Genomic DNA, 24,424 nt, shown 5'->3' with positions numbered 1-24,424 from the left:
GCCACGGAGGAGAAAGGAAGCTTGGGAGAGAGATAATTTTAAAAGTACCCAGGGTGGGGAGTGGTAGAGGGCTAATGACGGATGGCTTTGTCCAAATCAATGACATCTGTTGATTCTGGCCACCTAGTTCTGAGTCTGGGAGAAGCATGGGCTGGAGTGGGGGGTGAAAGGGTCTGTAAGCTACTAGCAGGTGAAGAAGGGCTACCTCCATTGGGTCACTCCTGTCTTTGAGAAGAATCAGTGATACCCAAAGCAGATCCCATATATCTGAGACATAGACCAGGGTGGGAAATATCCACTTAAAGCTTACCCAACACAGAACTGCTGTAGAAGTCCCAGGAAACGCCAGGATCACCCTCTGCCCGGCCCTGGAGATCTGAGAGGTGATCTGATGAAAGAAGAAAGGGCAGTGAGAATAGGGGGTAGACTAAAAGAGGAATCTAGAAGCAAAGTACATACATTTGGCATTAGGAGAATGGGTGATGGGAAGGAAGGACCACAAGAGGGTCCAAGAGTGACCCCAGAGAGATCTGCTATCCATCAGAGGCTACAAACCAGTGCCCAGAGCCAAATCTAGCCCACTGACCACCTGGGTTTTGGCCCAGTGTTTTAAACCTCCACAATTTAATTAACTTCTAACATTTTAAAGTTGGGAGATTTCACTTAAAAATTCAGATTTCCAAGTTCTCTTGAAAAAAAAAATCAAGAGATCTGGCAAACACTGTATCCACATTCCTGCATGTCATCAGTTGGCTAGAGGGAGAGGCGACATGTGCGTTCTCCAGTTCGGCAGGCCCCACCCAGCCTGCCTGCTCTCTAACATGATCAGTCTGAAGGCATTTAGGCCTGGGACCCCTTCTTCAAATGATGTAGGGCATTACTCTGCAGGCAGAGTCCTAGATCCATCCCAGGATTTCAATCCCCTGCTGGTCACAATGTTCATATATCCAATTGTGATCTTGCCAATCCAAAGGAAGATAAAGGAAGCATAATTCCTTCTGTCTCGTCTTTGAAAACATGGATTGGTGGGAAGAGGGATGGCCAAGTTTATCCTCGTGAAAACCTATTGCTTCCACAGCAATACCCAAAAGAATTAAGAACAGGTAATGAAACAAAAACTTGTACATGAATGTTCCAGAGCAGCTCTATTCACAATCTCCAAAGAGTGGAAACAACTCAAATGTCATTCAACTGATGAAGTGAGAAACAAAATGAAGATTAACACAATGGGATAGTAATCAGTCATTAGGAGAAATGAAGTACTGATACACGTTACCTACAACACGGATGAAACTAGGAAACAAGGAGGCTAAGGGGTTAGGACTTAGCGCTTTTTCTTTTTTTGGGTTCATGGCTTACAAGATCTTAGTTCCCCAACCAGGGATTGAACCCGGGCCCTGGCTTAAGTTGGGTTAAGCTCCAAGTCCTAACCACTGGACTGCCGAATTCCCTCTCTCTAAAAAAACCATTTCAAACCACCTTTCACTTACACAATCTGAGAACTGACATCAGGCCACCTCTTAGCCTCCCTGTTTCCTAGCTAAGCATCATCTAGATGAATTGTTTCACTTCTTGGCTCCATGTGGACAAAAAGCAGGATTCCATGACAAATTCAACTGTGTCCTCTGTGGGCACATGGCCCAGTGGTTGCCAATGTGCCATGTAGTACAGTTGGCAAGCTGATTTAGCTGTGTATGGTCGCCACCCGCCCTCAAGTGACACCTGGGCAACAGGACAGGAGAGAGTCCAAAGGGCACAGGTTGGGTGAGGGTGCCCCCTGAAAACCAAATCCCAGGAGGAAGTTGGCAGCTACTCTTAAAGGAGCAGAGCTAAGTTCCCAGATGGAAAGCACCACCACATTCCAGGATACCTTCCCTTTGGGTCACACATTCTATCAGCAAAAGTGCCCATCAGCTGTTGTGAGCTACTGAAAGAAGTTTGTTTTTTGGCAACCCCCTAAGAGATGAGGGGTTTCTTCTGAGAGGAAAAGACAGTCAGAGAGAAGCTTTCAATAATGTCTGAGGAGCCAGAGTGGAAAATCTTTCATCACATATATGAGATCTTTTGAGTATTCCATGAAAAAACTCTTGAGGTTCCAGATGCCAGCTTATCTCCTCTTCTGTACCCTGTGCCATTTGGGAGCTGGAAGTAATTTCTTCCAAAGGCATCTGTCAGGTAGGTGACTATATTCGGTGCCTCGCCCTGCACTAGGTGTCCTGGGAGATAAAGGAATGAGATTGTTAGTTCCCAAAAGTCAGGGACTACATTTGTCCTGTTCATCACTGTCTCCCCAGTTCCAAGGCCCAGGTGCCTGGCACAGTAAGAGCATGATAAACACCATGGGGGATGTAAGAGGGGGGAGAAACTACTACAAGGCGAGACTATAAAGTCAAGGACTTGCTTAGCCTGTGTGCTGGCACATAAGCATTCAAGTGACTGCGGTCACCAGAGGACTCCAGCAGAGCAGCCCTCACTCACCATACTCCTGGGGCTCCTCTCTCGGACCTGCCTTCAGAGGCCCCCAGGCACTCATCTAATTCTCCTCACTGACAACAGATCTCTGTCATTTGCAGGTGAATGTGTCTTTTTGAGATAGCCCAAAGTCAACTGGCACAGACAAAGATGCCAAAGTCAGAACTGGCCCACAAGTGGTGCACAAAAGGAACCGTCAAAGTCTGCTTGACAGGGCAGCTTCGAGGCATGTTTCCACACGTGTCTTCATGTTCAGTCAGGATGAAGAGTGACTCCTTTTCCTTGATTTTCCCTTGTCCTCCCTGTAACTTTGAGTTCTTTTCTCTTATCCTTGCCTTCAAAAAGTACCCTCAGCCCAGCAATCCTGCTTCTAGGTATATACCCCAAAGAACTGAAAACTTGTATTCAAATATTTGTTCATGTGTGTTCACAGCAGCACTAGGCACAGTTGCCCAAAGGTGGACACAACCCAAATGTTCCTCAACAGATGAATGGATAAAAGAAAATGTGATCTATCCAGACGAGGGGATAGTATTCACCATTAAAAAGGTGCTACTATGTGGACTGACCTTGAAAATGTGATGCTACATGGAGGAAGTGAGCCTCAAAAGGCCTCATATTGTATGATTCCCTTTTATACGAAATGTTCAGAATGGGCAAATCCATAGAGACAAAGTAGACAGGTGGTTGCCAGGGGCTGGGGTTGGGGCTGGAGAACAACTGCTCAGTGGGTATGGGGTTTCATTTTGGAGGGATGAAAATGTTTTGGAGCTAGATAGAGGTGGTAGTTGTCCAACATGGTGAACACACCACCAAATGCCACTGAACTGTTCACTTTTAAATGGTTAATTTTATCTTACATGAATTTTGCCTTGATTAAAAAAATATTTTTAAGTATTCAATGTGAGTGGTGGCCCTGGCAATAGAAGTTTCTCTATTTCCTAGGGTCCCATTGTACCCCTGCCCATCTCCTACAACCAAGTCACCAGCTGAGGGACATGTAAGGGGAGAAAAACAAAAAATAAACACCCATCGACTGGGGGTCATATGGCCGAGGTCTCTGGGAGGAAAAACAAAAACCTGTGATTCAGTGACCTCAAGTGGTAAACTGCTAACCCTTTCATTGGTGGAAGGAAAAGCAGTCCTGAGAATTCCTCCAATGCCCCAACCCAAACTGCAACAACTCCCCACCGGCTCCCACATTCTTTCCGACAGAGGACGTAAAAGCAGTCTGTTTTCCCTTGGCTAGGCTACATATTATTCTTTTCTTCAAAGGGTCAAAGGGAAATCAGTCACATGCCTGCCTGTAATCTGGCCCAAGAAGGAGCTCTTCCAAAGGCCTCTTGGAAGGTTTGGATGGCTTGGTTCTCCAAGGACAAGGAGGAGAGACAAAGGGTTCACTGTCTGACCTCCAGTACCCAGAACTGTACCTGAAACTTAACAGGTGCTCTATAAACACATGTATGAACACATGAAGCAGTAGCACTATACCCTCCAGGGTCTCGGGAGACATGGGCCTCATGCTAAGCCAAGGCAATGGAGGAAAATCCACATTTTCAACCCACACGAATCACCAGCATCTTTTGCTTTACAAAAGAATTCACTACAGGATACCACTCCTCTGTGTATTTAAATGAGGATTTGATTCCTCGAGTTTTCCAGGAGAGAAGACTTGCACAAAATGAGGGATGCTCTACACGAGGCACAACCCTGATGCTGGCTTACCGTTTCCGTCCTTGACACCCTACAGGGACTCGCCTTCATCTGCTGCCCAGTGGGATCCCCACTAGGGGAGGAAGAAGACAGTGAATCTGTGGGGAATTTGGTCAGGCAAATGCTTGGGGATGAACAGCAAAGAGCTTTTTAACTACCTCAACCAGACAGGCAAGGTAAAAAGAAATCCAGAAGTCTACCCTGATGTATTGAGGTGTAGTGGTTAGGGAGGTGGGGCAGAGGAGGAAACCACCTCCCCAACCTTCAACCTCATCGTGCTTCCAGCAGCCACTCTACCCAGTGGTTTCTTGAGATTCAGGGCAGGGGAGAGGTAGGGAACTGATACGAAACAAGAGAAACACTCCATTGGAGGAATCGTAAAAGCTCCTGGTGATGGTTACTCAACATTGTGAATGTATGAAATGCCACTGAATTGTTCACTTCAAAATGGTTCTGTTAGGTGAGTTTTTCCTCAACCTTAAAAACCGTAAGTGTTAACCTCTTATCCCCTCACAACAGCCTTTGAGCTCAAGTCCCCCCTCCCGGAACCTACGGAGTGCTGCTAGTGCCTGCTTCCCCGGCTGCCAAGGTCCTAACCAGATTGAGCACTTTCCCTAATGGCCAGTCAGAGCTCTGCCTTTAATTGGCACTCAGTATTTGCATGGAAAAGAGGTGGCCCAGTTTTAACACTCCTTTCAGCTCCTGGCCCCCATTATGAAGTTATAGCTCTGTGCCCATAAAGGTGAGAAACAATGTCAAGAATTGAATGAAGGTGTTCAGCCTGGAGAGCCTAGGAAGTGCCAGAATTTAAGAAAGTCTTCTCTTGTGTCCACAGCACAGACTAGAACTCAAGTTAGTTTAAGGAGGCATTGAAGGCTTTCCAGTAGTTGGGATTAGGTAACAGACATGAGAAAAGAGAAAACTATGTTTACTTCTCACTTTTTAACTACTTCAAATGGTTTCAACATTCAAACTCCTTGGGGATTTTGGAGAAGGGGTCCGTGAAGAAAAAACTTTGTGACTACAGAGGTTAGAAATAGCTTTATTTGCACCCAGAGGGCCCCAAGCCCTCAGGAGGGTGGTCTCCAGCCCAAAGAGGCCTCTGGATGAGACCTGCTGGTCAGAGGAGTGCTTCATGAGGTGCTTTTATCATGTTGAGATGCTCTGGATGTTCCTGTGTGCCAGCTTTCCCTGGGAGTTGAGTGGAGTGCAGACAACACATGTTCATGTGGAGGAGAGTGCAGGCATTCTGTGGTGTGTGGGAAGAAGCCACAGAAGGTGGCCTGCCCCGAGCCCCATGCAGCCCGGTGATGGTCCAGCTAAACTGAACAAGAGTCCTCACTAGCCCAGAGCAAATGCCTGAAGGAGTGTCCCCATGGGGCCCTGCCCTCACAGACAGGCCTGGGCCCCAGAGCTGGTGGAGCAAAGAGACAGTCCTCCTGCCCCCACCAGAGAGGCTGGGTCCAGCTGTGGGGTGGAAGCCTGGCTGTGGACTGGATGGGGGCAGCCAGGCAGGGGTCAGGGCCTCCCTCACAGCGTCCCATCACTCCCCCTTCCTTCGGTACCTAGAAGGCCCTTCCCACCTAGTCCTCCTTCCACAGGGACCTTCGGCTCAGGCTACTACTTTGTTTCTTCCTCCATCATCAGCTGCCTGGTTAACCTGTATTCCATAAACAAATGAGCTCCTGCTTGGGAGCCTAGGACTTTACATGATGGTGGGGTGGGGGGTTGGGGTACTAACTGAGGCCACAGCCTGGGAGAGAGGAAACAGCCTTGGGCAAACCCTTGGCCCTGTCAGCTTCTAGGGTAAGAGGAGCTCTACCATCAACATCAAAGCCTCCGAAGAGGACCGGTGACACAACCTCCAGCTGCTCCATCCACCCAACTGTGCTTAGGCAGGCTGAAGAAGTCACCGCTGGAGTAAGGGCCAAGCTGTAATATCACACAGGAGGTGGGGTTCCTTTATTCAGAGGTCAAGTCTGAGGAGATTTCCACTGAGCATGCCCAAGCCAGACTTCCTTCCTCCCACTGCCCAACTCCATAGAGCTATCTAACTGCAGAGAAACAGCTGTCATCTACTAATGAGAAAACAAATGCAGGTTGGCCTGTGGTGTTTGCCATGGGCCTTAACACTACTTTTCCAGAGGGGGCAAGTGAGGGAGGAAGAGCAAACAACAGGAGGATGCACAGGGAACATCACAGTTACCACAGGGTGTGAGGAATAAAGCATCTGGAGGGGTCCCAAGGGTTGAACTTTGATCACCAACAGAGATAAAGTGCAAGTGCAAAAACAAAAACAAACTGCTAAGTGTCACCTCTTTGCAACTGGCAGACCATTCAAAGCACAAGTCCACACATTTTGCCCCAAACTCAAACTACTAGTGGGGCCACTGTCCCAAAGAGAGGCCTGCCTCACACATGGAGCAGGAAAAGGGGTCCCCAAGGACAACCAGGGCCCTGAAGAGGATGCATGCAATGAGGACACCCACAGCACAAGGACAAGAGGAAGCTGCCTGCTGACTTTTTAAAGTTCATAGAGATTTCTGAGTTGCCAGAAAGAAACACATGAGGAGAGCTGATGCCCCTCATAGGAGCCGCTTGAGGTGAGTGAGATGAAGGGTATCTCAGGAGCTCAGGGTCAGAGCCCCAGTAATGAGGTTTTGAGTCTGGGTCATACTCACCACTGAGAAAGCGCTTCATGGTGTCACTGCTGGCCAGCTTCATGGCTGTCTGTCCTGAGTAGGTGGCCAGCGTGGGGTCGGCCCCATAGGACAGCAAAAGCCAGATGGTCTCCAGGTTGTCGTTGACCACTGCATCGTGAACTGGCCTGCAAGGTGACACAGTGTGAGAATAGCAGGACCCAAGTGGGAACCTGGGTGTCTAGGCCTCAGGCCACCTTAGCAGGGAAAGCAAAGCGAGAGGAGCCCAGCGTAACATGGGTAAGAGGGCAGGGAGCCACCACTGGCCTGCACTGCCCTCCATATTGCCCCGCCTCTTTCTCCTCCCTCCCAGTTCTCTCTCTTATGTTCCCCAATGGTGGTCTGCTGGTAGTTCTGGAGCTCAGGGGAGAATGGGCCCCTAACTGAGGATAAACTTAGAGAAGATTCTGGGGGATGTGACTGGAAAACCCAGATGACTGCCCCAGAGCTACTCCACACACCCAACAGGTGGCCCAGCAGCCCACATCCTCTGACCCAAGCCCCCCCCGCCCTCCACTTGGTATGCAGCTCAGGGGTCAGTTTCGCCCAGGGAGCAGGCCCTCGGATATAGCACAGGAGAATGGGTGCAATTTCTTTAAGACAAGGCAGGTGTCCCTTTTTTAAGTATATAGAGATCAAATCAAGAATCAAATCTGGGATGTTACCTCAAGATCAGCCTCCCGATTCCTAAAGCCCGAGATTCTGCCTGAAGACAGCTGCTGGGGATGATCCCTAGAGAACCCTGGCCTCCCATCAGTGGGCAACGTGAACTGGCCAGCCAGGGACTCATCCAGCCTGGCCTGAAGTGGGGTGGATTCTCTTGAGGGAGGGGCTGAGCGGGGGAGGGGGTGGGAGAGACGAGAGGGCAGCCTTCTTGCCTGGTGCCATCCTGCGCGCTACAGTTCACGTTGGCCCCGTGCTCCAGCAGGATGTTCAGGATGTCAGTCCAGCCCCGGGAGCAAGCCTCATGCAGGGCCGTGTAGCCGGCATTGTCACGGTGATTCACATCTTCACTGTCTTTCTGAAGGCAGTAGAGGACAACGTCCTGTGGGGACAGGGAAGGCGCCGTGAGCAAAGAGAGGCCGAACTCTTGCAGTCACCTGGGTTAAGTTTGAAGCTCTCCACGTGTCCGAAGAGTCTCAGAACGTGCTCTTTAGTCCAGGGACTGACGGGCAGATCTCAGAATCTACTGTCAACTAAATCAGTCTTGAGGTGCCAGCTTTGGGCAGTGTCCTCAGCAGAGCGGAGACATTTCTAATGACTGACAACACTGATCAGGGTGTGGGCTGTGCGTGTAAGCCCTTCAGAGAGGCTCACCTGCCCACCTGGAGCTCACACCCTCAGGCCTCCATGGTCTGACTGCCTGTTCCCTCATCCGGGGCTTTGCGAGACGGCCCCAGACCATAGAAATGAGACTTGTGCTGGCAAACACCGCCTCTGGCAGTTATTTGAGAACAAGGAAGAAAGAACTGGTTTAAGTACCATCCCTGGATGTGTATCCCAGGGCAGTCAGTTCCAGCCCTCCCCTCAAATGAAGACTGTTCTGAGTATCATCCAGGGTGGTCAGTCATCCATAGTAATGATCAGTGACCCTGGGCTGAGATGACAGGACGATAAGTGGGACTCCAGGCTGAGAAGCAGCCTAGCTAGCTGTGGTGGATAAGCTGAGGCAGAAGGGAGAGGCAGTCCCTCTTCTGAGGGAAAGAGGCTGACAGCACCTACCAGCGGCCTCTTGTCAGCTCCCCCAGGCCCTGGTGAGATGGGACTCAGCTGTTCTGACTGACAGCTAGCACACCGGCTGGCTGGCTAGAGCCTGTGTGTACCTGCATGGGGGTGCTGCCTTCTGGACACGGAACTGTCACATTGCCTCTACCCAGGGGGTCACGAGGCCCCCACCCTTCCCACCACTGCAGATACCGCCTCTTCTTCCTGGCCTCAGACGCTTCCTCCTTCCCTTCCTCCTGTCACAGGCTGTCCAACCTGCCCTTGCCCTGTCCTGATCGGTTCACCTATGGTCTCCTGCTGCCTGCTTTGGCCCCAGGTAAAAGAAACTCACTTAAAGGGCAAGGGTTGGTCATCATTTTTTCTTTAGATCTCCCTCGGCAGCTATCCAGGCCCCCACACTAGGTGCTCAAGACAGATAGGTGGCTTGCCAGTGAGACAGTGTCAAGGTGGCTCTCTTATGCCAATCCGCCTGGCTGGGAGTGAAGCTGTCTTTAAATGAGTCAGTTATGGGTATTGGAAGCCTTAAAAAAATAAAAGAGGACCTACTCTAAGCCCAACATCTCCACACTTCAGAGCAAATCCTGTGGAAATAACTGGTGTGGCCAGCAAAGGCACATGGTCAAGGAGCTCATATCCACAAAATACACTCATATCAACAAAAATGCCCAACAATGTCATTGAATGAATCTGGCTTCTGCCCTTACCCTTTGGGAATCAAAAAGACGCTGGTGTGAATTCAGACTCACATATACATAGTGCTCGAGTGACTGTGGACACATCACTTGACATGGCTAACCCCTGATTTTCTCACCTGTAAAACAGGGTTAATAAAACCTACCTCCATAGGCTTACAGTGAAGATGAAAGGATATGAAGTAACGAGAGCTCTTAACATGACCAAAGAGGTGCTCAACAAACACCAGCTTCCTTTCCAGTCCATAGGGAAGCAGCATAAGGTGGGGGTGAGTGCAACTCTGCCCCTCCAATGTACTCGACCCCTCCACTACTGGAGGCCAAAAGGAGGGGAAGCTGGAGGGAGATATAAAGAGTAAGCGATGATCACCCCCATTCCTCTCTGAGTGGGGAGCCATGGCACAGGGAAATTCAAGATGACAAAAAACCCCCCAAATCCCATTTCTGGCCTATGAAGGTACTGGATGATATTGTCTTACCATTTCAATGCTATTCATCCTAAATTGACATCCAATTGGGTTTGCAAGCCCACACAGCACATCGGGATGAGGCAGCTCCATAGGCCATATACACAGTAGGAGGGGGCCATCCTGGACTCAAGCCCCAAACAAAGGCCTGGCCAGGCCACAGAAGAGCCAGTGGGGAGAAGGTTATCCACAGATGCTGGGGCAACGATATCCTGTGGATATGAGGGGGTGTTCCTTACCTTATAGCCAAGGCGGGCTGCCCGCTGTAGGAGGGTCTCGCCAGCATTTTTGTTCACTATGAGACGACGAGCCTCTGGGGGGATCTGCCGGGCTGTGGGTGACTCGGAGGCCTCCTCTGGGCCAGCACTTCGGGATTTAGAGGGTGTGCATGGTTCTGTGGGCTTCGCTGGGGTGGGAGATTTGGGAGGGCGTGTCTTCTGCTGGCTCCAACGCCCTTTGCCCTGGAAAGCAGAGACACAGATCAGCACAACTCACCATCGCATTCCCACCCAGTGAGCAGATGCAGAATGGCTCAAGTCCTCAACCCCGAAAACCAAGCAATGACGAACAGATTGCATGCAGAGCTCGAGGGGATATGTCAGCTTCTCTCACACACTCTGCATGCCTTCTTTACCTGCCTTGATCCCCATTTGTTGAAGTTTTTAACTAGTCACCTTGATAAATAAGCAGAAGCAAACTCTCAGAGTGAAGAGAGGTGGAGACAGCTTGCTGTGATGAAAGAGGCACAGCTGTGGAAGCCTTCACTCTGTTGCAAAAACCTTCCCACAACATCCAACCCTTACCAGGCTTTCCCCACCTCCTAGCACACTGTCCCGCTGGATCACACCTGTACCCGCCTGGGCTGGTGGAAAGTGCTCAGGCTCTCGAATCGGACAGAACGGCTTTTGAATCCTGACTCTGCCAGCTACTAGCTGCAAGACCTGGGGCAAGACCCAACCTCTCAGAGCCTCACTTTCTCCCCTACAGGGTCTTTGAGATAATGAGCTAGAGCAGCAACAGAACAATGCACACGGTGGGTGCTCATGAAACATTACAGTCCTTTCCTCACGAATGACCCTTGCTTGTCTCCTTTCTTCTCCCATTTTGAACTGGAACGTCCAGAACAGGTTCTCGTGTCTGGCACACCACAGTGTATTAAGTCCATAGGGGCAGGTTACTTGTCTCTTTCAGATGAGAGGAGGGAACTTCAGACAGAGAGGAACTGTGTTTGAGGAGCTGCATTCAAGGAACCAGACCCAAGGTGCTTCATGTTCACCTGGACCTAAGTTTGATGATGAGATTCTAAACTTGGAGTTAATGCCATAAGTGGACAAGACTTTGGGGGAGCCATGGGAGAGGAGGGTATGACTTGCACATGGAAGGAACATGAATCACTGGGGGGCCAGGGGACAAGAATGTGCCCCCATCAGACTCTAAATGACTGTGATGACCCCCACCTCCTGATATTCATGCTCTTGTGTAGCCCCTTCTGCACAGGAGAAGGCAGAGATGATGGTGTGTGACCTCCAAGGCCACGGCCTAAAAGATAAAGTGGCTTCTGCTTTGCTGTCTTTTGAATCGCTCATTCAGGAGGAAGCCAGCTGCCAGGTCATGAGGACAGTCAAGCATCCCTTAAGAGGCCCAAGGGGCAAGCAAAGGAGGTCCCCCACCAACAGCAAGCCTCGACTTGCCACCTATGTGAGGGAGCCACTCAAGAAGCAGATCCTCCAGCCCCAGTGGAGCCTTTGGATGAATGGAGCCCTGGCTGGCACCATGACTGCAACCTCATGCATGGGAGACCCCAAGTCAGACACAGCAAAGCTGCTCCTGAATTCCTGACCCCAGAAACTATGAAATAATACATGCTTATTGTTGGGTTAAACTGCTAAATCTTAGGGTAGTTTGTTGTGCAGTGCAATAGATAACTAGGAGGGCTTCCCAGGTGGGTCACTGGTAAAGAATCTGCCTGCCAATGCACGAGACCCACGTTTGATCCCTGGGTTGGGAAGATCCCCTGGAGATCTTCCCTGGCTACCCACTCCAGTATTCTTGCCTGGAAAAATCCCACGGACAGAGGAGCCTGGTGGGCTACAGTCCATAAGGTGACAAAAGGTCGGACATGACTGAGCAACTGAGCACAACAGATAATGAATACATCTTACTTACCCAAATCCCCGAGAGCATCAAGGGCTCCCTTAAATCCTATGTCGTCTACAACACTGTGGTCCCCACTGCCCTTTCTCTACACACCCAGAACGCCTAGTCTGAATCACATAATCCAGTGCCTTATGCCTGACTGTCAACTTCCTTCTGTTGTTTCATGGGCAAGTCTGGCCTCCCCTGCTACATTTTAAGCTCCCCGGGGTTAGGGTTCATATTGTCGTCATCTCTTTTGTTCCTTACAGCAATTAACTTGGGGTTGGGCATGTCACTGCAACAAACATTTGTTGACTTGATTCAAGCCAGCTATACATAGAGCCCTGGGCAGCCAAAAGAGTTGCCTAGAAAGACACAAAGCCAGGAAAGAAATGGCACCAGGGAAAAGACGTTGACCCAGGGCATTTGTTTCCTCTGGTAAACTGCAAGAAAAGAGCTGCTCTCTGTCCACATCCTGAAAGGGCAGAGAGGTATACCAGCTAGCAGGAAAGGCCCTGGCTATGAGGGTAGAATGCAGCTTTCTTGCCAGGAGGACAGAGGTGTACAATGGCAATACTGGAGGATGCTGGGTAAAATGCCTAGGTTGTTGCTAAGCCAAGTGAGGAGCCAAAGGGTGATTCCCCTTCAAGGGGCCAGAGCTGGCAGAGAAAAGGGAGGCTGCCAGAGAGAGGGAGGAGCAAAACCCCCCCGCCCTGCCCCCCTGGCTTGGAGCCCCTGTGGGAAGAAGCCTTTGGCTGATGCGCCAGCTTCAGTGTTGCAGGCGCGTCCCCGCCCTCCCCCTGCCTTGCTTCTCACTACAAAGCCCTGTGCCATGGGGGCAACTGGAGCAGGTGGTGGTGACTGGGAAAGAAAGAAAGGCGGGAGGGAGAAAGGGAGGCCCTGGGAAGGCACCAAATCTCTCTGGGAGAACATTTCAGTGGACACACTGCCAGGCAGAATTACCAGACAGAAGCATCAGCATGTGCTGCTGAGTGTCAGGTGGCTCGTCACCTTTGTGTGGGACGGAGTCATGTGAGTGGGGAAGAGCAGGGGATGAGGACGTCCAACTTCCATCAGAGCTGCTCCGGGTGGCAGTGTCTCCCTGCTCAGCCGTGCCCTACCCCAGTGTCACCTGAATGCAGACAGAAGCCACCCATTCACAGGGTGGAGGCATATGGAAAGGGTAGGGGTTGGGGGTGCCCCAGGGGCAGCCAGGCCTGCCTCATGCCCCAGGTCTGTCACTCGGACCACTGAGTAACCTCGAGCTAGTCCCTGAACCTCCCCAAACCCTGGTTTCCTTACCATAAAATGAGGACAAGAGGGTCCACCTCTGACAGCTGCTGTGGGAATTGAGTGATTCTGTGAGCAGAGCACCTGGCACAGAGCAGACGCCCCAGTTCCTGCCTTGGCCTCTCCGGAGTCTCCAGGAGCCGGCCCTGCTAACTGGACTTCCTGTGTCTCTGTCCCCTCATTTTTGCCTTGGTCTGAAGCTCGAGAGTTTACACCAGCCTCAGAGATAGCACCTGACCATTAAAAAAGCCTTTCACATCCATAGCCTCCTTTGTTCCCCTAAGCACCCTTGTGGGATGGAAAGGACTGGAAGTATAATCTCCTTTTTTTAAAGATGAAGAAATATGCTTGAGCACTTTGTTTGCGCTGAAATCAGATTCCAGAACACGGATGGGGGACTTGAGACCTGGGTCTCCTACCTTTTGCCAGTGCCACTCAGGGACCCTGCTCTGGAGCTGGGAAGAGCCATTAGAGTCACAACTACCTAAACCAGCCCAATACGACCTTTTGATTTTTGGTTGTCAAGACAAACACATACTATAGGCATATATTTGAACCTGAGCCTTGCATCTCTCAAACATCCTTGCACCTCTAGGACGAGGATTGTGTGATGTTCTTTTTTTCAATTGTACAGTGTGGAACTGAACACCAATGCCATGAACATCAGAACCCAAAGAGACATCAGTTCTGAACAGGGGTTCTAGTGCCCTTGCTTGGCTATGGATCAGTAGGCACTCATGAGAAGCACAGAAACTGAGGAGTGGGGTTGGGAAAGTATAGCTATGACCAGTCCAAGTGGAACTGCTTCAACCCCACCCTCAGGCAACCTTTGTCTGGACATCAACATCCTTGCTTCTACAAATTGTTTTCTACCTTGATTGACTCAGAAAGCTCCCTGATTGGTTTCCAGTGAGTTGAGCCCAGACAAAAGCTTCTTGATTGGATGTTAACAAGCTATTCAGGCTAACATTCTGCCATATTCTTTAACTCTTCCCTAACTCTAAGGAGATCCAAGGATTGCTGAGGCAAATTCATCCTGGGCCAAACCCTACAGTTTGTAGATGCTTATTATTAGCTCTGACTTCAGTTCCCAATCTTCAAACCCACAGCCCAACCCTTCGAGAATTAGTTTAAAACACTGTAATATATATGAGTTAATTCAATCCCCCCATGCACTCAACTTGGACTTCCCTGGTGGCTCAGACATTAAAGAATCCACCTGCAATGCAGGAGACCTGGGTTCGATCTCTGGGTTGGGAAGATCCCCTGGAGGAGGGCATGGCAACCCACTCCAGTATTCTTGTCTGGAGAATCCCATGGACAGAGGAGCCTGGTGGGCTATAGTCCATGGGGTCGCAAAGAGTTGCACATGACTGAGCGACTCACACTTTCACTTTTTCTGTTCATGCACTTACTCACTCACTCAGAAGACTGTTCCTCAAGGAGCTTATGGGAAACATGCCACCCTAGCCCAGTCTCCACCCCCAGCTTCCCTGGCTGATAACATACCTTTGCGTCTTCTGAGACCGTCACCATGTGCTTGGTCTTGCACTTTCGTTTTCCTGATGGCTTTTCTGAATTTTCAAGGCAGGCTGGCTCCTCAAGGTTATTTGGGAGGAAACCATTTGGTGAATCTGAGATCCCCTGGGCTTTGTTGGGCAAGAGGAGGTTCCTGTTCCGGAGGCGGTGCTCTGGGCTCTGGGAGGAAGTCTTCTGCTTACGGGCCTTTAAATCTGCAGGAAAGAATGGATGTCAGGGAAATGGCACACAGAAAAGCAACACCTTCCTCTAAGCTGAATCCGAGGACTTTGGGGATTAGAATCTCAGGACAAAGTTGTGTAACTATTCCCTACCAGTATCTGGTGCGGGGCTGCCTATTCCACTAGATGCTTCTCGAACAGACACTGTGCTTCCACATCAATATCCCTCCCCTCCAAGCAGAAGACAACTCCCAGCCCTGCTAGCAGGGGGCAGCCCTTCTGGCTGTCCCAAAGATGAGGGTCAGTTTAAAAGGAAATCAAAACTTTCCCAGCACTTCCCCCGTTTGTCTCTTTCTCCACTCCAATATGAAACAAAGCTAGCAGCCCTGCTGAAGTGAAGCATGTAGTATACTAGGGGCGAGTAAATGGGAGAAGGCGTCCCTCACAGCCTTAGCTCTACCTGCCTGTCTGCCCTGTTGGTCTCTCTCCAGGCACACAAAGATCAAAGTGTCACAGAAACTCCCTGAAACCAGAAGTTGCCATGGGTCAACTTAACTGAGGGGCAGTCACAGAAATCTGCTGCCCTCCGTAGCTGGAAATCAAGTCACCGGGACACACTGAGCAACATCTCTAATTCTAGTCATAGCTCGCTGAACAGAGCACATTCCAATTTCCAAAGGGCCTGCTGGGAACTCCATTACCAAGAGCTTCATCCAGCAGGGTCAGTCCTAAGCCCCATGGGGTGGGGCGGGACAGATTGAGTTGATCCTTATCTCTTAACATGACTGTTACATGGCATGGCCACTAGCTGTGTGGTTGCTGAGGGCAGGTCATAATCTCCCGGAGCCTAGTTTCCACGTCTGTAAAATGAGGAGGATAGAATCCACACCACCCTTTTATAAAGTGTAAGGCATCATTACTGTGTTATTTAAGTGTAAGCTTTTAGACAGGACCATGCCCATGTAGTCTTTATCTTCCCACCAGGACTGGCCACCATGCCTAGTGAACAGTGAAAGATCAGTATGTCTCTGAAGTAACTGCAGCCTCAGTTTCTCCAAGTTGTGAAATGAGGGGGTTGTGCAAGATCCAAGAGTTCTCAACCCGCCTCCCTTGACCTTGGCTTCTCTTACATGTGACATTGCCAAGGGCAGATCTAGATGGAGAAGCCAATGTCATAGCATGAGGAATTCTCCACAGGTTACGCACAGCTCTCAAAAGGCCAGTTGTCAAAGCCCCCCATCCTCCCAACTCTCCCTAGTCCACCAGTGGGTCCCCACCTCTGCCTAAGAACTGCTGTGCGGATGTTTACAATAGCCAGGACACGGAAGCAACCTAGATGTCCATCGGCAGATGAATGGATAAGAAAGCTGTGGTACATATACACAATGGAATATTACTCAGCTATTAAAAAGAATGCATTTGAATCAGTTCTAATGAGGTGGATGAAACTGGAGCCTATTATACAGAGCGAAGTCAGTCAGAAAGAAAAACACCAATACAGTATATTAACACATATATACGGAATTTAGAAATATGGTAATGATGACCCTATATGCGAGACAGCAAAAGAGACACAGATGTAAAGAACAGACTTTTGGACTCTGTGGGAGAAGGCAAGAGTGAGATGATTTGAGAGAATAGCATTGAAACATGTATATTATCATATGTGAAATAGATCGCCAGTCCAGGTTCGATGCATGAGACAGGGTGTTCAGGGCTGGTGCACTGGGATGACCCAGAGGGATGGGATGGGGAGGGAGGTGGGAGGGGGGTTCAGGATGGGGAACACATGTACACCCGTGGCAGATTCATGTCAGTGTATGGCAAAAACCACCACAATATTGTAAAGTACTTATCCTCCAATTAAAATAAATTAAAAAAAAAAAAGAACTGCTGTGCTGGATGGCTTCTAATAGCATGTCAAGCCAGCACATTATCAACCAGGCCTTTTAATGCAACCAGTTTGGGCTGAGGCAAAAGAGGAAGGAACAGAAGCGAGTCTTGTGAGGACCTCAGGAAACGTGGGGAAGCCATATTACAGCATTCAATGCTGCAGGAAAAGCAGCAGCCCCTTCCCCATGTACTCAGGGCAGGGTAGGCTCTGGAGTTTATTGGACACTGGTGGAGCACCCTCATGGTAGCACCAAAGGGAACCGGGAGTGAAGGTAGCAGGTATGTGAGTGGCAATGGTTCTTCTTATCCCCTCTGCAAATCAAGGAGAGACCCAAGCCCAGGATGAAAAGAAAGATCATGAGGCTCACATGGGAGTTGTCTGGTCTAGTCTGGTCTCTGCCTGACTCTCTGATGTCAACCTGAAAGAGGATAGTAATAGGAGGAATTGGAGCTTCTGGAGAAGAGAGATGTTTGCCAGGCAATTCCTTCAAGAAGAGTTAGCATCAGATCTGGAGAAGATCGTAGGCCAAAGCCAATAGACTTAACTCAAAACCCATAGACACACACACGGAGGGAGAATGATCCAGTGTTTCCAAACACTGGAGGTGACCCCACAACCAGCAGGATGCCTTGCTGAGTGGCGCTCTCGTGCTCCTGGAGGTGGTTATGTTGAAGCTGTCAAGAGTGCTGTGGTGATACAAAAGTGAAGTGAAGTTGCTCAGTCATGTCCAACTCTTTGTGACCCCGTGGATTGTAGCCTACCAGGCTTCTCCATCCATGTGATTTTTCAGGCAAGACTACTGGAGTAGGTTGCCATTTCCTTCTCCAGGGGATCTTCCCGACTGAGGGATTGAACCTGGGTCTCCCACATTGTAGGCAAATGCTTTTACTGTCTGGGCCCCAGGGAAGTGGTGATACAAAAGCTCCTCTTTATCCTAACACAAGTGGCTGAGGCCAACTGCTTGACAACTCACTCCTGACCAATCCATCATGGCTCTAGCAGAAAAATGGGAAAGTCATCCCCACTCTCATATGGTTGACAAAAACTGGCTCAATTACTCTCCTAAGTGTGGGGATAGATATAATATATATCTCTGCTTAAACAGGGCCAGAGATGAGGGTTAGCCTTCCTGGCATTATAGCAAACCCAGAATATACTACCCACTCCAACATGGTTGTTCAGTCTTCACTAATAACAAGATCGCAGATATTTACTAGCAATTCAGGATGAATACGTTATAGGAGACAATCAATTGTTGCTTCAAGGGCAGAGGTCAGAGAAAGAGAGTGAGAGACAGAAGTGTTTTCACTGAACCCAGGGATGTGCTTTTCACTCATCTAGAAATCCACTACAGGAATGGGCCTGAAGAGCACTTAACAGAACAAACTGGTATCGGCCTTGGTGACAGTCTGTGCCTCCATGATTGCATATCATAGCATCTGACGTGGCCAAAGAGAGCCTGGTGCTCTCTTCGGGCTGCCCACTTTTCCAGCTCAGGTCCAACAAAAATGATGCCACCTCGGGTCATGTCAAAGCTTCACTCTGCCTCAATAACCTTTGTGGCTTTAACCAAGAAAGTCAAGTTGTGCCTGCTTCTACTTGAACTTGTTATGTTGGGTTGAGGAAACCATTGTACTTCTTTGTAACTTTAGGGGCTGGAGGCATCCCAGGAAAGGCAGCCAATGCCCTCTTTCTTCTCGAACCTAGGATTCTAGGAGAGAAAACCCAACCTCTGAGACCCAACTCCCTCAAGCCAAACAGAGAACTGCCTGGTAACCAAGGACATCACTGTGGCTGTGCCCACACGTTCAGATTTATATATATATATATATACACACACACACACACACACACATAAAACTGGAGGGCTTGGGCATACATGTCCTCAGCTCACCTGAAGGTCAGTGGGAACTCATTCAATCTCAACCCCAAGCCAAGACCTGGGGACTGCAGTTGAGTGACCCCCTCTGGCAGCTGGCGCTCATAGCACCAGGTTTCTCTGGGTGCAGAGGCCTTTGGCGGGAGGAGAGGAGGCAGGGGTGGGAGTACCCATGATGCCTGAGGGTCCCCAGAAGCCAGAGTCACTGTGGTTTGGGGACGGGTGACAGCAGCTGCCTGGGGCAGCAGCCCCTGGCCAGCCTTACCTGCTCTCCCTTTCCGCCGCTGCTCTTCCTCCTGCTCCGTCAGGTACTCCCCAGTCTGGTATTTTCGGCTCTTCTGCCGTCTCCGTTTCTTCCTCTTCACCAGGCCCTCCTCCTCATCGTCCTCCTCCTCCTCGTTAGTGTCCCACATTTGCCGGGCAGCTTCTGTTCTCCAGGGCATCTCTCGGGCTCGCCATAGGTGCCTGCGGCCCTGGCTCAGCAGGGTCTTGTCTTGGGCATGGTGGCTGCGATACTGGGTGTCCCGCTGGGTCTTTCTCACCTTTCGACGCTTGGCCGGGGTGGGAGTTACTTCCTCTTCCTCCTCTGTGGGGAAGACTTCCTGGCATCCCATGTCACTGTCTGCCATACCAGCAAAGGAGCTACAGATGCTTCCTGCGGGTGGGATGTACAGGGGACGGTCATGCATCTCTTCAACGGACTAAGAGTATGGTGTCGAAGCAAGTGCCCTGGATTAGGAGCTAGCAGGTCTGGGTTTGAGTTCAGGCTCTGCCAGTTATTGGCTGTATGCTCTGTGAAAGTTCCCTCATTTCTGTCTCCTTGTATATAAATTGAGAATACTGTTCTGAGCCTTACTGACCTCACAGGACTGTTCTGAGGCTCAAATGAGATAATTCACTCCAAAGCGCTTTACAGAGTCCAATAATTACACAACTGTCGAGTATCCAAACCACACACCCTTCCTCATCCGTGCTGCCCTGCCACTTTCATTCATTCCACAAACTCTTACTTAGTGCTCACGAGGTGCCAAGAGTTATGTGAGGGGCAGGAGAGGGTCACAGGGTTTAGTAGAGGGTAAGGGAGGGCAGACTGACATGGGACCCCACCCCTGCTCACTATGTGACCCCCAAACTTGCTGACAGATCCACCCTGCGCAAGTTGAGCTGTCTCCGAAGGCTCTCAGGAAAAGTGAAGCAAGGAGCCCCTTTCCTGTGACAGCCCGGCTTAGGCCCGCCCAAATGTTCCTGAGCCAGGCCCTCTTCCCTTACATTGACCCCACCTTCTATTGAGCGGCCACGAGTCCAGGGGTGGAGCTTTCTCCCCAGCTCCACCCCCCACCCCGCTGCAGCTGTGCCTCACCGCTGGGCAGGCACTTCCTCTCCTCTCACCACCACCCCAGGATGATGGGACCTTTCCTGCCCTCTTCTGCCACTGGCCGAGAGGCCATTTTCCTCCCCACTCCTACCCTCAACTCTGCTGACAACAAGCACAGTCCTAAGTTGGCCCGGCTCAGCGCTCCAGGAGATCTGACGTCGTCCTTGGAAGCGGCTCTGAGACACCACCAGTTTTCTCTTAAGACCCGGCTATTAACTCGGCAATCCCCAAACCCGAGTGAGGTCAGCAGAAGAGAAATGGTTCGAGGGAATTCCCGGGTGGTCCAGTGGTTAGGACTCCAAGCTCTCACTGCCGAGGGCCTTGGTTCAACCCCTGGTTGGGGAACCACATGGAGCAGCCAAAAAAAATAAGAGAGAGAAGAAATGGTTCGAGGCAAACAGAGTGGCACTGGACCAAAGCTTCAAGTCCCTCAGTCAGACCACTTAAAGACAGCAAATGTCCAGCAAACTTTCCATTATACAGACCAGGCAGGGAACGCAGTGTTCTAGTTAATCTAATATTCTGGTTAATATGAATCACCATAGAGATCACCCAGGGATCACCAGTTTCTAAAGAACCAAATATACTATGCTGTGTTTAACACTAAAATGGCAATGGCTCTAATGTAATGGCTCTTTGATGACTCAGAGGACACTTCAGGATTTGTCGAGGGCTCCAGGCTGTCATTACGAGCCCCAATTACCACCGTGCTCTCCGTGTGCTGAGGTGCTCATTAATAGAATGTCAGATAACTGAGTTTACACTGTGCCCTGCTTCCCCATTCCATTCACTTTGCCTGGATATCTGGGTGAACCCAGGCAACCATTTCTAGCGCTAAGTACCAACTTGGAGGCTAGCAGACAAGAAGAGCGCCTGGCAAGAGCCATCCTTTCTTAGACACTGGAGGTTGACTAGTACAAATTCAGGGGACCAAGTGTGATTCTGCTGGCCCTGACAACTCAATGACTGTTTCCGATTTTGATGATGCTTGTCACATGGAGCAAGAGGAGAGAGGCCCAAAGATTAAAATGTCTGTGCCGGTAACTGGCCCCAATAATCAAGAGATGCCAAGGCCTGGAGTAGAACCAGTTTTCCTGAGTGGCACAGGCTTTTCCTCTTTCCACCACTGGCTGCCAATAAGAGGTGTCAAATCCCTGTTCTAAAAAGCTAAGCAAATCATCCTAAAATTGTGGGCAATGACCCAGCTCCTACCCTAGACTCTCTTGTCTCTGCAGGGAGCTGGGCATCTTGGCACAATGAATGAAATCCTCACCTCTCCACTTAGGCCAATGGCAAAATGGCTCCATCAGATTTCTACCTGTCTGCGGAGAAGTAACAAGATGGGCCTCAGCCTCAGACTCACCAGACTGACTGCGTGTCCGGGTGCTGAGGACCACGGGGATGAAGTCACGGAAACTGCTCTTTGCTTTCTTCTCTAAGGAACCTGGAGTGGTGTGTGGTTTCAGGGCAGAAGGCAGAAATATCACAATCAGAGTCTCAGCACAGGAAAGCCCCCCACCCTTGCCCTGAAAGGCTCAGATGGAAAGCTCAAGAGAGGGTTTGTGTTCTGCCTGCATTACATTTATTAGCTCCCCCTATGCCGCTATCAGCGCTTCCCTGGTGGCTCAGTGGTAAAGAATCCGTCTGCCAATAGAGGAGATGTGGGTTTGATCCCTGGGTCAGGAAGATCCCCTGGAGAAGGAAATGGCAACCCACTCAGCATTCTTGCCTGAAGAATCCCATGGACAGAGAAGCCTGGTGGGCTATAGTCCATGGGGTTGCAAAGAGTTGGACATGACTGAGCACACATACATGCTGCTACCATTTAAGTATCTCTTTTAGAAAAGGAGCTTTTCCTGGTGCTTTTTGAAAACTGGGAGTTGGGTCATTTTGGCTGACACCAAAAAAAAGCAGTGCATGGCATCAGTGGGCTGGCATACCACAGAGTGGAAGGCCTGGCTGCCTGGACGACTGTGAGGCTACTGCACCACCACAAAATTCCAACTGAGCTGCAGTAGGTCTCAGGAAAGGGATCTTGAGGGACTGAGCAAGGCAGGAAGATGGGAGCAGGACACGGTGGATGGCAGAAAGCTGCTATTTAAGAAGAGACTAAAAGGGGCAGGCCCTCTCAGACAGGAAGGCTGTGAACACAAGCTACTATGGGCCGGAATACGCGGGCTTCTCTCTGCAGAGGGTACCATGGAACTATCACTGGCGGAGCATGTGGATTGCGTACACACCTCCCTGCCCCAAACATCCTGTACGTCCCCAAATAATAAGGGTTTAGGATTTCTCTAGCCATGCTAGCTAGTTAATTTTTTAACCTTTATAATGGGAGTTTCCAGATATACCAAAGGTAGAGAAACAGTGTAAATAATCCCCCTTCGGCCTCAATCCTCATTAAAGCCATTTCTTCTCTGGGCCTAGACCCACCACAGCTAATAGGCTGGCTCCTCTGGGGTCGGACTGACTCTTGTGTGTCTGAAAAGCACCACTTCAGAGCGTGCCTTACTCCAGCAACAGGGTGAGCAGCCCTACTCCTGTCTCTCTTCTCCTTCCACTTTCAGAGGTGTTAATAATCTCTCCCTCCTCTCGTGAGCAAGTCCCACTTTCCTGGTCAGTGTCAGAGGCCCTCCTCCCCGCCCCAACCTGCCATAGGGATCCCCCTGCATCCCAGAGAGAGGGTCAGGACACACGCCGGGCCTACCTTCCTCATGGCCGTCGGCTCGTTTTCCTGGAGACTGGGACTCCGGCTTTGCTGGCTTCCGGTGCTTGTGCTTTACCCTGACTCCATTGTGCTCTTTTCCTGAATCTGAAGCCCCCCTGGGGCTTTTCTTGGTGGGTTCCTGGGCGTCACTAGGTGGCTTCCGGCACTGTGGAGAGGTAGATAGAGTCAGGTCCAAGGTCAGCTTCCCATCTTAAGAATGTTCTCTTAATGTTGAGCCCTGTGCCCTGATTCTGAAACATGGACACAAGCTGCCCAGGCATGGGCTGGGGGAAGGGGCAGCCCGCTGCCTTCCACAGTGGGCTACAGAGGCTTTTTGGACCCAATCCAGTGCCCTAGCTAATCCCCTTAGACATCCATATCCCATTATTTTAAACAGGTCCACAGAGTCCGCATTCACAAGCCGAATAAACACCCAAAGTCATTTGAAAAGGTGCAAAGTCAGGCCCCATACTCTATCCGAACAGCAACAGAGAGACCGACAGAAAACAAAAATGCCTCTTCTGCAAGTTGGGTGACTACATTGTTCAAATAACTTCACTGTGAATAGTATCAACACCAACAACTGAAAATAATTCTCGCATGGGCCAATTCAAGAAAAATTATCTATTTTCATGTACAAATTAATACTAGAACAAAGATTCCACTAAGGCAAGAAGAAAAGTCTGCCCCGGGAGCCATTCCAATCTCCCCGTACTTAGGAAAGACACTGAAAAGGCTCAGGCATTTTCAACAATGCCCCCTTACACTTTGTGGCCCTTTCACCTTTTCCAAACACTCTCTCTACCATTCGATCTGTTATTCTTAACAACCCTGTGAGGAAAAGCTAATAATCACCCTTAGTGAAGAGACGAGGAAACTGAGCCTCCAGGGTAAGAGTGTACATGATTTGTCCAGGGCAATGCAGCCCAAGGTGTCCACTTGCCTCAGGGGCCACCAGGAACCAGGCCAGCCTGCAAGTTAGCTGGTATGCGCCTGTGGTGAGTAAATGGCCAAGCTGGGACCAAGACCCAGGGCTCCTAGAACCCAGGGCAGGCCTCACCTCCATTCTCACGCCTCTCCTCTTCTTCCTTCTGTCCTTGTGTCTCCACTGACCATGCTTGGCTCCACTCAGACCTACTGCCTGGCGCCTGGGACAGTCACAATGGTTGTGCTTATGCACCATCAGGATACTCTGAGCCTAGCAGTCACATATTCTCACAAGCTCTGAGATCTCTCCACGCCATCCAGCAAGAAATAGGGCAAGAGAGGGACTTTCAGTATTGTAGTGTCCAGGGAGTGTGGAATAAGCAAACCATTTTAACAATGACACGAGGAAGAAAGGCAGAGTGGTTTTCCCCTTAAGCAGACCTGCACACCACTTTCTAGAAGGTTATCACGGTCCAGCTCCAGCTAAGGGGATAGCAGATATTCTACTAATGGAGCATCTTCCAGCGAAGGTTGGCAGGGGGACACCACAAAGTCACCATTCCCCGTCAAAGTCCAGGGAATCCTGCTATCCCATCAACTCCTCCTGTTTCTTACCCAGTGGAGGGCTGAGCTGGAAATTAGAGTTCAGTTTCTCCCTTCACTTGCTGCGAGTTCCTACAAACCAAAGTGTTAGGAGAAAGAAAGACATGGGGAGGAAAGAAAATGGGCACCTGCTGCTTCAAGTGTG

General features: G+C 50.2%; 1 protein-coding gene across 9 annotated transcripts in view; it reads right to left on the bottom strand.

Moving 5' to 3' along the window:
- BCORL1 (BCL6 corepressor like 1) overlaps nt 1-24,424 on the bottom strand; it is a 61,060-nt gene that overhangs the window by 6,524 nt on the left and 30,112 nt on the right. For 8 of the 9 annotated variants that reach the window (XM_043895972.1, XM_043895965.1, XM_043895971.1 and 5 more), the window contains 8 exons: nt 22,750-22,915; nt 21,406-21,486; nt 18,933-19,322; nt 14,704-14,927; nt 10,008-10,229; nt 7,763-7,929; nt 6,867-7,012; nt 311-388 (listed from right to left, as the gene is read on the bottom strand). In XM_043895972.1, the coding sequence (XP_043751907.1) occupies nt 311-388; nt 6,867-7,012; nt 7,763-7,929; nt 10,008-10,229; nt 14,704-14,927; nt 18,933-19,322; nt 21,406-21,486; nt 22,750-22,915 (1,474 nt within the window). The remainder of the gene's footprint in view (nt 1-310; nt 389-6,866; nt 7,013-7,762; nt 7,930-10,007; nt 10,230-14,703; nt 14,928-18,932; nt 19,323-21,405; nt 21,487-22,749; nt 22,916-24,424) is intronic. The other variant, XM_043895974.1, reaches the window with a different exon arrangement.

This window comes from Cervus elaphus, chromosome X (assembly GCF_910594005.1).
Source record: "Cervus elaphus chromosome X, mCerEla1.1, whole genome shotgun sequence".
NCBI lineage: Eukaryota > Metazoa > Chordata > Mammalia > Artiodactyla > Cervidae > Cervus > Cervus elaphus.
Note: the sequence above shows the minus strand (reverse complement) of the source record. Positions and strands in the feature narration are given on the sequence as shown.